Source organism: Epinephelus moara, chromosome 5, assembly GCF_006386435.1.
Source record: "Epinephelus moara isolate mb chromosome 5, YSFRI_EMoa_1.0, whole genome shotgun sequence".
NCBI lineage: Eukaryota > Metazoa > Chordata > Actinopteri > Perciformes > Serranidae > Epinephelus > Epinephelus moara.
The window spans coordinates 25,074,008-25,088,089 of NC_065510.1; the positions used below are offsets into that span (position 1 = coordinate 25,074,008).

Sequence of the window (14,082 nt, forward strand, 5' to 3'; positions counted from 1 at the left end):
TCAAGGAAAACCTTATTTCACCAGTTTCCAATTACAACCATTTTTTTGTGTCGTCACCAGATTTTCAGAGATGCTGTATTCATTCAGTAATCCTGTATGCACAGTGTGAAAACATGTAGCGGACGATAAACTGGATGTTTTATTCTAAGAACTACAGTAAACTCTGCCAACAGAAATTGCTGCCTGCTGTCTAACCCTCCGAGTCAGTGTGGAAAAGATGTAATGCCAGTTTTTAGTTTCCCAAGGCGATTCCAGTTTTCTGCTTGGATTTTCCTAGTTTATTTACAGTTAAGTAATATTTTATGCAAAACAAAACCTTTGACATTTCGAGAAATAAAATGCAGATGCACAGTGAATCATATCAGAGCAGTTGGTGGTGTATCGACGTGCACCAGACCTCTTGTTTATGAAAATCATCATGGTAGCCAGAAGGCAGTTTGGCATACCAGTGGACTTACATCCCACAGAGCCTCCTGATGTGGTTCTTTCTAGGCCACAGTGTGAATGTAGAAATAAATGGGTTGCAGTTTGCTTTTTTGACCGTATTGACTAACGTGTATTTTTATTTCCTTTTCAGGTGGAGAAGGAACGAAGAAAAGATGGTCTTCCACTTGAAGACAGGTACGCTTTTTTTTAGCTTGTCTTTTGTGGGAACAGCATCAAAACGGAAACTCTTCTGTGGGTTTTTTCACACGTTTGTAATGCATCACACATTCATGACAGTCAGCAACCCTAGACAAAAAGGTGTAAAAGAAATTTAAACCATCTGTCTTAGCTTGTTGAAGCATTGGTCAGAGAAAGTCGCACATACATTCAGCAGTTTCAAAAGAATATTTACAGCTGTATGAAGTTAATGAAAGGTTTCCACCTGTTCTTGAGAGGCACTTGGAAATATGTAGAGATGTTCTGCCAAGCCACATAATGACCAATAAACTCCAAACCAGAATACAGATTGCATCATACTGATGTGTTTTTTCTCGTGTATAGTATAGACTAGAATTATACTGTAATATGCAGAAGGAAACCAGGCTGTGGCGTGGGTTGGGTTTGTGCACAGCCCAATGGAAAAACAAGTCTGCCTCTGCATCACCAGAGAATGGTTGTGAGCTGTAGTCCAGACAAGAAGTTTTCATCTAATGTGAGTTCATTCAGCAGACCAAAAATGATAGTGAAGCTCTGTTGAATGGTTTATGTGATGTGAAGGATTAAACTGTAGCTGTGGGGGGACATGTTTTCATACTCAATAAGACAAATGACGAGGAGCGCTTTCAGTTTAACAGGAGCGAAGGTTTCTAAAAAGGCTTTTAAAAGTCTTCCCCTGTATGCAGGCTATGTTGTTTATGTTGGTGAGTGAAGGGGTGTGTGACGGAGAGAGTTTTGGGGGCGTGTGTTAGAGAGGCACAGAACCAAATTCCTGACTAATTTTAGAACTCCTTGAAAGAAAAAGGAGGGTAGGTCTGTCTATCCCAGCTGTTTCTGGTCCTGCAGAAATTGTTAGGAAAATAGACGTTGGCAGCGAAGTATCAACGATTCATGCTGTTATTTATTGATAGCTTGCTCAGAAACAGAACAACCTTTAGGCTTTTTTATTCCTTCTTATTGATGTTAAATAGATAGTATTGGGTCCCATACATAAATTCTAGCATTTGTGCTTGCCTCTGCTCTATTTATCTTTCTAGAGAAGCAATGGCAGTATTGTAAAGTCCCCAGCCTGTCCTATAACCAGGCTACACGTTTCCCACAATTCCTTTTGGTATAGAAGTTTCTGCCTTAACAAATAATATGCATTTCTCATTTTTATTGCCCTGCATGATTTAATAGTACCTTACTACTGCATAGTTGCAATGTCATGATATTACATAACCCAAAAATGACGGGATCACACAGTTGTGGCAATAGTGTGAAATTAGTTTGTTGTCCAAATTGAGTGCTAATGCAGCCAACTGTATGTGTGAGCTGCCCCAAACATTAAATATTAATGGACTAAAAAGTGCCATAACATCTTAAAGGCACTATGTGGTATTGTGATGCTTACATTTTCTGTGGTAGAATTATGATAAATTTTACATTTAACAGTCAACTTGATAGTCGTGAGGAGTACTACTCAACCTGTGAAAACATTGAGTCTAAATAAAATAACCACAGATTACATAGTTATGATGTCATCAGGTTTATCTCAATCTGGGCTTGGAGACTGCAGATCTATAACAGAAAACCTGCATTACAAACTTGGGGTGTTGAGTATAAAAGATGTGGTCATTTGCATTATGGGAAATCCCAACTTTCTTAAGTGCAGCACTTAATTGCTGGAGTACTCCTTTTAAAGTGACAGGTTTCAGTCTTGATATAAAGTTCATGTGGTTTACATGCAGCTAACTGTTGCTTAACAGTGTGAGAATATGGCTATTTTTATGCTCAGGGAGGTGAGAAGCAAAGGAGGCTTCGTAGTGCTGGTTGACCTAGAGACCTCCAGGCTGTGGGCTGTGAGGCCTCTCGTGCCAGGGTTATCAGGCACTTGGCAGGCCTGCCGTCACTCTCGCCCAGCTTAAAGAGCAAAGCAGATCCAGCAGTTAATGATATCTGCTTGAATCCATTCTTGTGAAAATGACTTTGCTCTTTGCCTTGTCTTTTAAGCTCTTTACTTGAATCTCCACCACAATCATTTCTTATATTACAGTTGCTCCTTTATTCTGTTGAGTTTTAAAAGTTTTATCTTATCGATACTGACCTCCTCTTTACATTACTATAGTGATAATATTGTGGCACACGTGTTTTTAGTTTCACTGTTACTCCCATTGTTTCCTCGCCTACTGAAAACACTTGTGAACATCAGTTGACCTAAACTCTCCACTGGCCCTAACCTCTCCCCTGGAGCACGGCTGAGGTCACTGCTAACACTGACTTTATTTGAGTTAGATCCAGGGGATCAAATAGCGCCAAACATAACTTGTTATTTTTGTACTGTGGCTGTGGACAGAACCCTTGGACTACAGCTCAGTGGCATGCTTGTTGAGAGGCTGAGTTTTTCTGTAAGGCCAGCTGTTGCTGAATTCAGAGAAAAGTGAGTTAATACATATGACAAGGTGTATGCCCTCCTTCACCTTTTCAGAGAAGCTCACAGGAACATGACACTGCTTGAGAACCTGACACTGCACACCATTAAAGAGAGCACAGCATGTTTTCCACTTTTTAACATTGAATCTGGCTTTTGGATAGTAAAAAAGTAACACTTTTATGACTGCATTCATCAGAGTATGTACATTTTACACTGTCTGTTATTTCAGTAATCTGCTTTTCATCAGATAAATGGCTATTAAATGTTAAAACTGCTGACTTGAGATTTCATAGATAATGTCAGATCTATATCAACTGTCTGCTTTCACCCAAGATTCCTCTGCAGAGGCAGACGACCTAATTTCTACACATTTGACCCCTCATATTCTCACCCACACGCACAGCTTTTCCGCTCTGACTGCTTGACAAGTTATGAATTACTGTAACAAACAATTAGACCTGCAGAGAGCTCGAGAGAGAGAAGCACTTCTTATGCCATAGAGCATAGAGTGCCCCTCTCATCTAGTCAAACCCCACTGCCAACTTATTAGGTCTTTTGTGTTGTAGAATTGCAATTCTTATAATGGGCTGAATCTACAGCAGGAAGAAAGAGAGTGAAATATTGTAATTTTGCAGGTGATAAATCATGAGTCAGTTTTACAGTTTAGGGGAATGAGTGGCTACAGCTTGTTGAAAGAGTAGGTGTTTGCCTGAAAAGTGAAAGGCAAGAACTTATTGTTGGTGACAATAGGTTGTAATATCTGTCAACAAGTAATGACAGCCCTTGAAAAGTAGTGCGGTTTTAAGTAAATAGAAGAGTTCCTAAATAAAGAAGGCTAATCTCTGAGGCTCCGACGGCAAACAAACACTGACAGCAAACAACTGCTGAATGCTCACCTGCTACTGTGCTGAGGGCTCACTGGTCGGTAGCCCGCAGTGGAACATCTTATCAACATCATAACATAGAAGGACAATGAAGCAGTGATTTTGTTGTTTTTCATTCAGTTATGTCATAAAAATTGGATATGCATTCCTCTCAAACCGGCAATTAAAAGTGTTTACTTCCACATAGGGTCAAATATACTCGATGTATCACGGCTTGATCCATGTACTATGTGTAAAATTACTATATTGCAAGCGTCGCGTGTAAGTGGTCATGTCATGTTTTTTTTTTAAGCCACTGGCTTAAGACTTGCTTCTGAGTTTTGGTTGTCTCACACTCTCTTGGTTCTTACCCTCTCACAGACACACACAAAAAGTAAAAAGTAAGATTCACAAACATGATGCGTCATGCACACTCCTCCGACAATCCAGATCACTTTCTCTTGAGAGATAGGAAGTGAGGTGTGTTAATCTGCAGAGCTCCAGATTGCTATTTAGTCGCATTTTGCGACCATAGAGCACCACTGCAACTTGTAGATATTACAAGTACATGGACTGGAGAGCTGTTAAAAAAAATTATAACATTTAATGGTACCACAGTTACGGTTTAGCTTAATGAGATTAACAATAGCGTGAGCAGAGAAAGTGTGTGTCTTAAAGGTTTAAAGGTGCTGCAGCAACAATTTAACTTTGTGCTAATTGTCAACACCAACTGTTGATTGGGATCTTCAGGTTCACAGCAAAACATCAACCCTTCCATCCAGTTACAACCTGGGTGCTTCAAAATGTGAGCACCAGTGGTTTTACTTGGACCTATTCAACTTCATTATAACAGTACTTTATTTAACTTAATTATAACAATATTTTAGTTAACTTTATTATAACAGTACTTTATTGTAATTGTAGTTCATCTCATAATTTTGTATTTTAGTAGTCTACTATACTTTGGAGATTTCAAAATATCGCAATATAGATGCAATAGGGTTGCATCTTTTTACGCCTTTTCTGTGTCCATTATTCTACCAAGTTACATCCCAGTTTTTCTTTACCCATTTGATTACTTGTAGACATCTATCATCATGACCACAGTATCTTCAAATGAAAACAGCTAAGTCTTTGAGGTAGTTGATGTCTTTGTGTGTTGCAAGCTCTTATTACCCATTGTGGATAATTATTCCAATTCAGTTTGGCCTCAAGTAAATTGTTGTTTTATATGGTGACTGAGCAGATCCTCCATCTTTTTATTCTCTATCTTGAGGCAAAAAATCAGCACCCGATTGGCCAGAGCGGAAGGAAGATAAAGTGTTGCTTGGGGTTTTTTAGTCTTTGTCAGTAGTCTTTTCATTTCTGTCATCTCAGCATTGACCCCTTTTCTTTTCTGCTTCCCTGTCAATTGACTACATAGGCTGTGTAGCTGCTGCTCAGGAAGTGATCCAGCTCAGTAGAGCTTCAGTAGGTGGCAAGATAGCTATGTAAAATACAACTAGCAGACTGTTGCCATTTTTAGCTTTCCTCTGCAAAAATCCGTCTTCTCTAAAATCTACATCACCGCTAGTTCTCTCAGTGGTAGTTAACATGTTACAGAATTAATTGTGCATGATGCTTAATCCGACAGCACAGTATGTCAGGTTTGTAATTTAGTCTCCCGTCAGAAGACTGGAAACACTGTCCTGTTAAACACTATAACCACATTAACCTGAACAGAACATGTATGTCAGTACAGTACTGTAAGACCTTCCTGTAAACCTTCCTCTAATGACTGAACTGAGATCAGTCTGATGTCCTTTTAAAAAACCTCACAGCACTGGAAAATCTGGCCTGGGCTGGCCTCAGTATTTCTATCAACTCGAATCAAGTTGTAGTCTATAATGGAATTTATAAAAACAGGTTTTTATATGTAGGTATGTTTATTTTAGGAAAAAGGATGGCGAGCCATTTAAAATATTGTAAATTTAACAGGAAACTACCCACTCAGCGTGTGTTTTCCTTACATTTGCATTTATTATATAACCTTGTGTACTGTGCTCTTCCTTGCCGTGTGTACATGTTAATCATCAGAGGTCTGTACGGCACTGCCTGTTTTTCTTGTAATATATGTAAGGCTGCTTATGTAAAATACTGGGAGTGTTTTAGACGTGAAGCGAGTTTGTTTTGACATTTTCCCCCAGAGTATCTCAGCAGAGGCAGACGATCATGAATGATAATTTTTGGTGGAAGACATGCCTCCAGTCTTTGTGTCTTTTCTAGAATGTGTTAAAACAGCTTGTCAGATTCCTAGAGTGTATATATGATGCGATGCACAAGAGATGAGCGAGAGTAACATTATTTTTAAAGTTGTTTGCCAGTTTCACTAATTGTTATGTTAACAGTCTACTCTTTCTATTGACATGCGAGCCATCATTTACCTTTTAATGATCTTTTGATTTTATTGTTGTGAGGCACTTTGTAAAGTCAGTTTCAACATGAGTACAGTGAATGAATCATTGATCATCCCTCTAAGTTTAATTATAGCCTATTAATGATCGAAATATTACCACGATGACGCTGCACATATCCACAGCTGTGCATAATTACAGCTGCTGACGCTGCTACCTCAGTGATGTGACACAGTCGGTGAAATTGCACTTGTTCTTTGTCGTATTTCTCAATGTCAGGTCAAATGAGTGGCAGAGTGAGCACAACTATCATGTATGTAAATGGCTGTTCGAGGGCGTTTCTACTTCCATTTATGGTGAACTGTGGAAGTAGAAATGAGGCTCGTGCACATGTGCCCAGTTGGACAATGATTAAGATTTATAAAACGGAATCAGGCGTATGACAAAAAGAATGAGTATGCACATTCTGTCTTTGTTTGTACAGAGTTTAAGTCATGAATCCACACAGTTTCAAGCACCTGGCCCCTGTTTTTGCTTGGTCCAATAACAGATTCACCTGTTTCATCTTTTAAGGTCTTGCAAATCCCACAGCTGCTTCCTTTAAAAAATCGGAGTTGCTTTATGAGACATGTCCTAGCAGCAGGAGAATGTGTCAGCAGTTGGAGGAACTGTAAAAGGCTTCATAAGAGCAATCAAATTTAGTTTTTATGAGACAAATGCTCAGCTGATTTTAATGACAAACAGACAATAAACAAAACAGAAACTGAAGTCAGATATGTCAGGGCAGGATAACATCAGGGAAGAACGCAGGCCCAATCAAGGTAGTAGTTGTGAAAAGTAGTTGTGTTGTGTAAAAAAGTGAATTGCCTCAAGGCCAGCTTTGCATTTCTTACAAAATTCTTTATTACTCATGTTCAAGTGTGTTGAAATCAGGAAAGCTTGCAAGACTGAGCCTGCACATTGTGCATTTTCTGTTGCCAAATGCAGAACAGACACTTTCTATTATATTTTAATGTTTTAGACACATTGTTTTCAAAGTCCATTTAGAGAAATATTTTGCACTATTAGTATAATTGGTTTGGAGTTTATGTGTTATGTAAGTTGATTAGGAAATTATATTTAGAAGCATTAGATGATTCGGTTATGTCATACAGCCCTAGAAATTAATGTGGACAGGATTCTTAATCACTTGAAAGTCTGGTGATAGTGTGTAAAGAGTTGACCCCCAACTTGCATCAAAACAGCCTTGCATATTGTTTTCCAAAACTAGGCCTCAAGCATCACATCAGTTGAGGCTTGTTGTGCGTTTGTGCGGGTGATCATGTTTTTTGACATGCTGTTTGGTGCTCTACATTAGAGCTGAAAAAATTAGTTGAAAGACCTTTGTCACTGCAGGTATTTTGACTTGTCATAGGAGGAGAAGCACAGGTGTATTTGATAACAAAAAATGATGGCTGCATTCTACGTAGGGGGCGTCCTGGTATGGAGCATGCTGGCCCACTGGAATACGTCACTGGGACACTTAATGGAACTGAGCCCAGTTTCACCTGTGCTTTCCTTTCTGGCATCTCAAAATGTCTGCTGTTGAAAAAGGTCATTTGGTCCATTGAGAGAAAATTATTCAGCATAGTGATGGGATTTCTCATTCACTTGTGAGAGCCGGTTCTTTGGCTCTCGTTCACTTTGAAGAGCCGGTTCAAAGATGCCGTTCATTCGTTCTTTGTTGTTTTTTTGTTTTGTTTTGTTTTTTTGCTGTTTGTGTGTGTGGGGGGGTGATAGTGGGTTCATCGACGAATCGCATTGCTGATTATATCGCATCATGTGATCTGGATATGGTAACGTGGACCCAGAATAGACTCTGCAGATATAAGGTTTGGTAAACAACAAGCCTGTCAATACAAGCAAGCGCTAGCGGAAAGTGGGTTAGCTTCCTACTAGTGATGTGACGTTCGCGAACGAGCCGAGTCTTTGAACCGGCTCTTAGAAGTGAACGAGTGAGCGGCTGCACTGTCTTTCTCCCTCACAAACTAGTCTCTCTCAACTTGTTCCGGATCAAATAATCTGAAATTAATGGATACAGAGTAAATTAAAGCAAAAAACAAAGAAATTAGGAACTGGCTCGTTCACTCCAAAGAGCCGGTTCACTCATTCACTTCAAAGAGCCGGTTCAAAGATTTGGCTCATTCGCGAACATCACATCACTATTCAGCAACTATTCTGATCATTGTTTTAGTCACTCCAATCAGAAATGTCACACAGTCTCTAAATTTAAGCTTCGAAAATGTGAGTCATTTCTGATTTTCTTTGTGGTATGTTATGAACTTAATATCTTTGAGTTTTGACCTAATGTTTGATTGATGCTACTGTAGTTTGATTTGTCAAATGGTGAGTCTTTTTCCAGATTATTGTTGTTTACACACTGCACAAGGAGTAACTTAAAGAGAGGGACTCCTCAAGTGAGCAATAGAGTTAAATAACACACAAGAGTCATGAATTCAGTAAGAACAGAGCCACGGAAACATACAGAAAAATCACCTCCTTAAAGATGGCTACATGAACACTCCTTCCCCTTGCTTGCTTCTGTTGGTCAACAGCTGTGTGAGTCTTCTGTCAACTAGGTCCAGTGTTGCTTTCACTCAAGCACACACACAAACACACACACACACACACACACACACACACACACACGCACACACACGCACAAGCTTAATTCAGCTGCTACTTGAAGGCACCCATTCCAGAGCTCATTAGCACAGGATGTGACACACACAGTCACCAATAAAAACAGAGTGGAGCTCCAAAAGTAGCTGCTGGAGAAAGACTGGAGAAGAAGGTTTCCTGTTTTAACCCTGACTTGTGGTTGGCTGCTCATATTTAGTGTGGCTTACATGCTGTGCAAAGCAACATAGATTGTATATGCACCTGCTATGTTGGTCTTCTGTGGAACGTCTTTATATGACATGGATATCAGGCCTTTGTGGGTTAAGTACATTCAACTCATAACTGATTAAAAATAACCCCATTCTCAAGCTGCATGGCTTCCTATAGACGGTTCACAGTGCTGTATAGTGCACGGTGCCTGAAATGAGATAAATCATTGTACTTGTGAGCATAATTGTATCCTTTCTTTACCACATATTTTTTTATGTTTCATGTTTGTTTTTGGGTTTTTTTGGCATATTGGCCTGTTGTCGGCTCATGGCTGTCTGCCATTTAAATGATGCTGTATGTGTTAATAAGTATACACATTTTTTGTTCACATCGACAACCAGTGTGCCCAGTATCAACAGATACTGTGGTCATGCGTCATCCCAGTTTAAAATTCTACCTGTGAATACATAGGGAAATAGATCTTTTACTTTTTATCAAGGCAGTTGGAGAAAATAAATGACAATTAGGTAGGACCATTATTAAGTCTAGAGAGAGCTAAAGGTGTAGTTTAGTTTAATGGTAACTGTATTATTTGGTGGCAACACGGTGGAGCAGCGGTGTCTTGTTTCAAACCCAGGGTGGGTTCGTTCATAACCCAGGGTTGGGGAATCCCTCCGTGCAGAGTTTGCATGTTCTCCCTGTGTCAGCGTGGGGTTTCTCCAGGTACTCCAGCTTCCTCCCACAGTCCAAAGACATGCAGGTTAATTGGTGACTCTAAATCGCTCATAGGTGTGAGTGCAATTGTTCATGGTTGTCTGTCTCTATGTGTCAGCCCTGAGATAGTGTGGCATCCTGTCCAGGGTGTACCCCGCCTCTCACCCAGTGCCAGCTGGGATAGGCTCCAGCCTTAAGCAGTTATGGAAAATGAATGAATGTATTATTTGGTAATAAGGATTTTTTTTTTTTTTTTTTTTTTTTAATGTGTGCCCAGCTTTAGGAAATTCAAGAAAATACAGACGATTGATTTAGCTGTTAAAAGTATGGAATGATTGTTCAAGAAATGTGCAACTTAAAAAAAAATAACCATCAATTCATGGAGTTTTGTTCAATTCAAGTCAATGTGTCAAATAACACAATAACACCATGTGTTTTCTAGTTGCAACCTTCAGTGTGGTGTGTATTTATGACATTTATTAAAAGACCTCATTTAAATTATGTTCTGTGACCTGTAGTACTTGCCTCCCCTCTTTTTTAGGATAGTTATCTAATTTCTGTGTTGGCATAATCATGGTCTCGTATGCAGTGGAGTTAGTGATTTGTGAAGTGGCTTGAGACATTAATAGTTCTGACTGTTAATTCTTCTCTGAACTGTCACATGCTCTGTGGGAAAGGGGACACAGTGTTCTTATTTTAATGTGTCGGTAAAATATACAAAGAGATGTTTTTCTTCTCATTTTTCAAAGTTCTTAGTGAAACTGATGAGATTACAGTACTTTCCGTTGGCCTTATTTTTTCTTGCTCTTTTCTTCTCTCCACTAGTTCCTCTCTATATACGCGGGAGACTGGGAGGCCCTTGCATTTTCAGCCCCCAGCGTTGGAGTTTGGGACGCAGTAAGTACTGTTCTCACTTCCTAGTTTTATTATGACGTTCCTAACAAGCATAGATGATATTCATTTAGTTCTGAAAATAATGAAACCCCTTACTACACGCCCAGTAACAAAATGTACATTGTTTCAAAATTCAGTCTTCGGTAAGGTGGAAAACTCCACTAAGTTAAGTTAAAATAAGGTGGTGGCGTCATAGCAAGTGATCTGTCACTGTGATGAATGCCACAGAAAGGGAATATTTCATAAAGCAAGGGGCCCTTCAGCCTTAAAGACCAGACAGGATGTCCAAGTATGGCAGTAAGCTCCCTTTCCCAGCATCCAGACACATACTGGTGAGGGTTGACCCCAGTCAAAAGGGTTAAGAACTTCACTGTTTGCCTCCATACTCCCAAAACAGAAAGAATATCAGACGTAATGCTGTGGTTGAACAGCAGTCCCCATTACTCTTGTTAAAAGCAAACAGTCACAAGCAGCTTCTATTTTGTAATATTTTGCATCATAGACTTGGAATGTAGAAAGACGGCAAATGACCAAAAATCCTGACCGTACTGGATAAATATCTGACTGAAATATTGCTGCAGGAAATGCGCAGTTGAGATCAAAACAGTCATATCAGATCAAAGTCCCACACATGAGTTTGTGTGTTTTTTTGTGGGAACAGTCGTAATTATACTGTTAATTACTGAGTGAGTAGTAAATGATCCTCAAGATGTGACTGAAGAACATGTGTTGGAACTATTGGGAAGCTCGGATAGAGAAAATAAATAGGAAATAAATTGTGAAAATGATACAGCTAATGTAACAAAACATGACAAAATAAAACTATGAAAGGTAAAGTTATATTGACAACATGAACTGCAAATGACCGGACACACCACTTTATCTGTGTTACAGTTTGAGCATGCTCGGGTGTCTGGCTTGCTGGTGATTAATGATTATTTTACAGACAACATCTGCAGCAGACTGCGTTATGCTGTGGTTAGGAACAGATCCCATGTTCAAAAATATGTTTGTGCTTATTAGGCAGAAACTCACAATGCAGTGTGAGAGTTAATCCAAAACACTGCACACTAAGACCACGGTGACAGCTGGAAAGAAAAAGTAGAAAAGATTTGAATACTTCATTAAAGTGTGGTTGTGCACGTATTTCAGTTGCCAAAAATGAAAGTAAACTCTCACTGACAAACAGGAAGTGAAAGATGCGTCAGTTGAGGCTTTACAGCTCATCTCAAATGAAAATGTCACGACTGTGGTAATGGCGTGTTTTACTAGTAGTATTTATAGAGTGATGTTATTTTAAGTTATTTTTTTATCAGTGTTTTAGTCACCTGCTGAAATCTCAACAGCTGACTCAAAGCTGAAAATTGCAATTCTGTCTTTATAGTGATTTTTTGACCAGAGATACAAACATTTTAAGATGTTTCTGTAACTTCATGTCACATTATGACACTCTACAGTGCTCATGTTGAGGATAATTACATGTAGATCTTTAAATGGAACTGACCTAAAGTTTAACTGTGTGTATAAAATGAAACGAAGTAAAAATGCTACCTTTGTATTGCTGCGCTTCCTCTGCAGAGAGAAGCACGCATGTACACACAGACGTCCATTGACCCCACGCTAATTACATCAGGAGTTTCTCCTCAACCAAATTCCATGTGCTGTTTGGTGCTTGTTTAAGCACGACACACTGACTGTTGACCCAGTCTTGTACATGCATAGCTTCTCTACATCGCCTGAATGGAAAAGAGAAGACTATTTAATAGCTACAAAGATTTAGGTTCAGAATTGTCCAGGGATAGCTTAGCGTCTTGGTATATTTGCTGAAGTAGACACATCTGTCAAATATCAGAGGACGTAAGTAAAGCAAACCCACAGCAAAGATAAAATTTGTCCTTTACTATATTTTTGAAAGTTTTCAGGTCAGATCTAACTGTATGTCGACCAAATATTTGCCTTCACAGCAGTGTAAACATTGCAAATGTTACAAAACGAGTACATACTCAAGTTCTTGGTTAACTTTTAGTTGCCAGATAAGTTGTAAAGGGGCAGAATGGAATAACCAGTTTTTCTAGTAGTACTTTTAGTAGTTTGATGCATTTTCAAAATAGTCCCAGCTGCTGTGCTGCCATTTTTGTTGTGACAGCAGTGTCCCTGCAACATTTATTTTTTTTATTTATTTAAAAGGGACAATGTACAGCTCAAACATAAATGTCACCATTTGATGCACCGTACCAGATTATAGCTTCAAGCTAATTTGCGTCTGTAGTCCCTTTTATAGCCAAAAGTTTGACAGTTCTCAGCATGTGTAGGTTGCAAGTATTTCAAAATGTAGTATTTGCTACTTCAGGAAAAACCAAATATCCTCTTAAAAGTCCCAGTTTCCTCTAAAATGTTTTGTAGATTATGTAGTTTAGTATGCATGTCAAGTGCAGTATTCCAACCACTGACAAAGGAGTAACTTTACTGTGTTCTTGATGACCCACAAAACATCAGGTTAATTTATTTTACCTTTATTCAGTTGTCATAATTTGTTTGCTGGCAATAGATTATAGCATGAAAATGTTAAATAATTTTAACCTTCATATACAAAAAATATTTTGAGCCCATTCCTCTTTGAAAGGTTATTTATTGAGTGTGAACACAAGCACACCCTTTGAAAATTTAACAGTTTCATTCATTGCCCAAAAAACAACAAACTGTGGCATCAAAACACAGTATAAAGATGAACCAGCACCTCTCTGGCACAGACTTAATTAACAGTGAACAATAAAAACTTCAAAGTGGCAGTATTAGATTGCAATTTTTGGTTACTGTAATTGTTACTACCCTCTGTATATCCAAAGAAATAAAACTTTAATAACGTTAAAGCCATGCATACACTTTGCAGTATGCAAGATCATCTCTAAGACCCAATCATTGTAATGTAGCCCACATGAAAGTACCTTTCATCCCACCTCACTCAACCATACATGGTTAATGAAAGATATTGGTACTCATTTAAATTGCCTTGTAATGTTCCCTCTGTGTAAGAACACAGCAGTTAGAACATACGATTATAAAGAGAGATTTGCATTTTAATTAAATTGGACATGTGATTAAATTATGAATTTAATTAACTTTAAGAGCTTGTAGAAAAGGGTGTGGTGAGAGGTATTGATTGGTCGCCTCACTCTGGGTGTCACCAAACAAAAAAATGTTAAGCGGTGACATGTCACTTTAAAAGAATATAAAGCAAGAAGTTGCCAAACTTAGAGAGCTAATCCTCGTGCTGATGTAACCCAAAGCCATT

General features: G+C 38.8%; 1 protein-coding gene across 2 annotated transcripts in view; it reads left to right on the top strand.

Annotated features, from left to right (window-relative positions):
* Nucleotides 1-14,082, top strand: part of tmem131l (transmembrane 131 like) — a 38,451-nt gene that overhangs the window by 3,898 nt on the left and 20,471 nt on the right. For both annotated transcript variants that reach the window (XM_050044332.1, XM_050044333.1), the window contains exons 3-4: nt 578-621; nt 10,722-10,793. In XM_050044332.1, the coding sequence (XP_049900289.1) occupies nt 578-621; nt 10,722-10,793 (116 nt within the window). The remainder of the gene's footprint in view (nt 1-577; nt 622-10,721; nt 10,794-14,082) is intronic.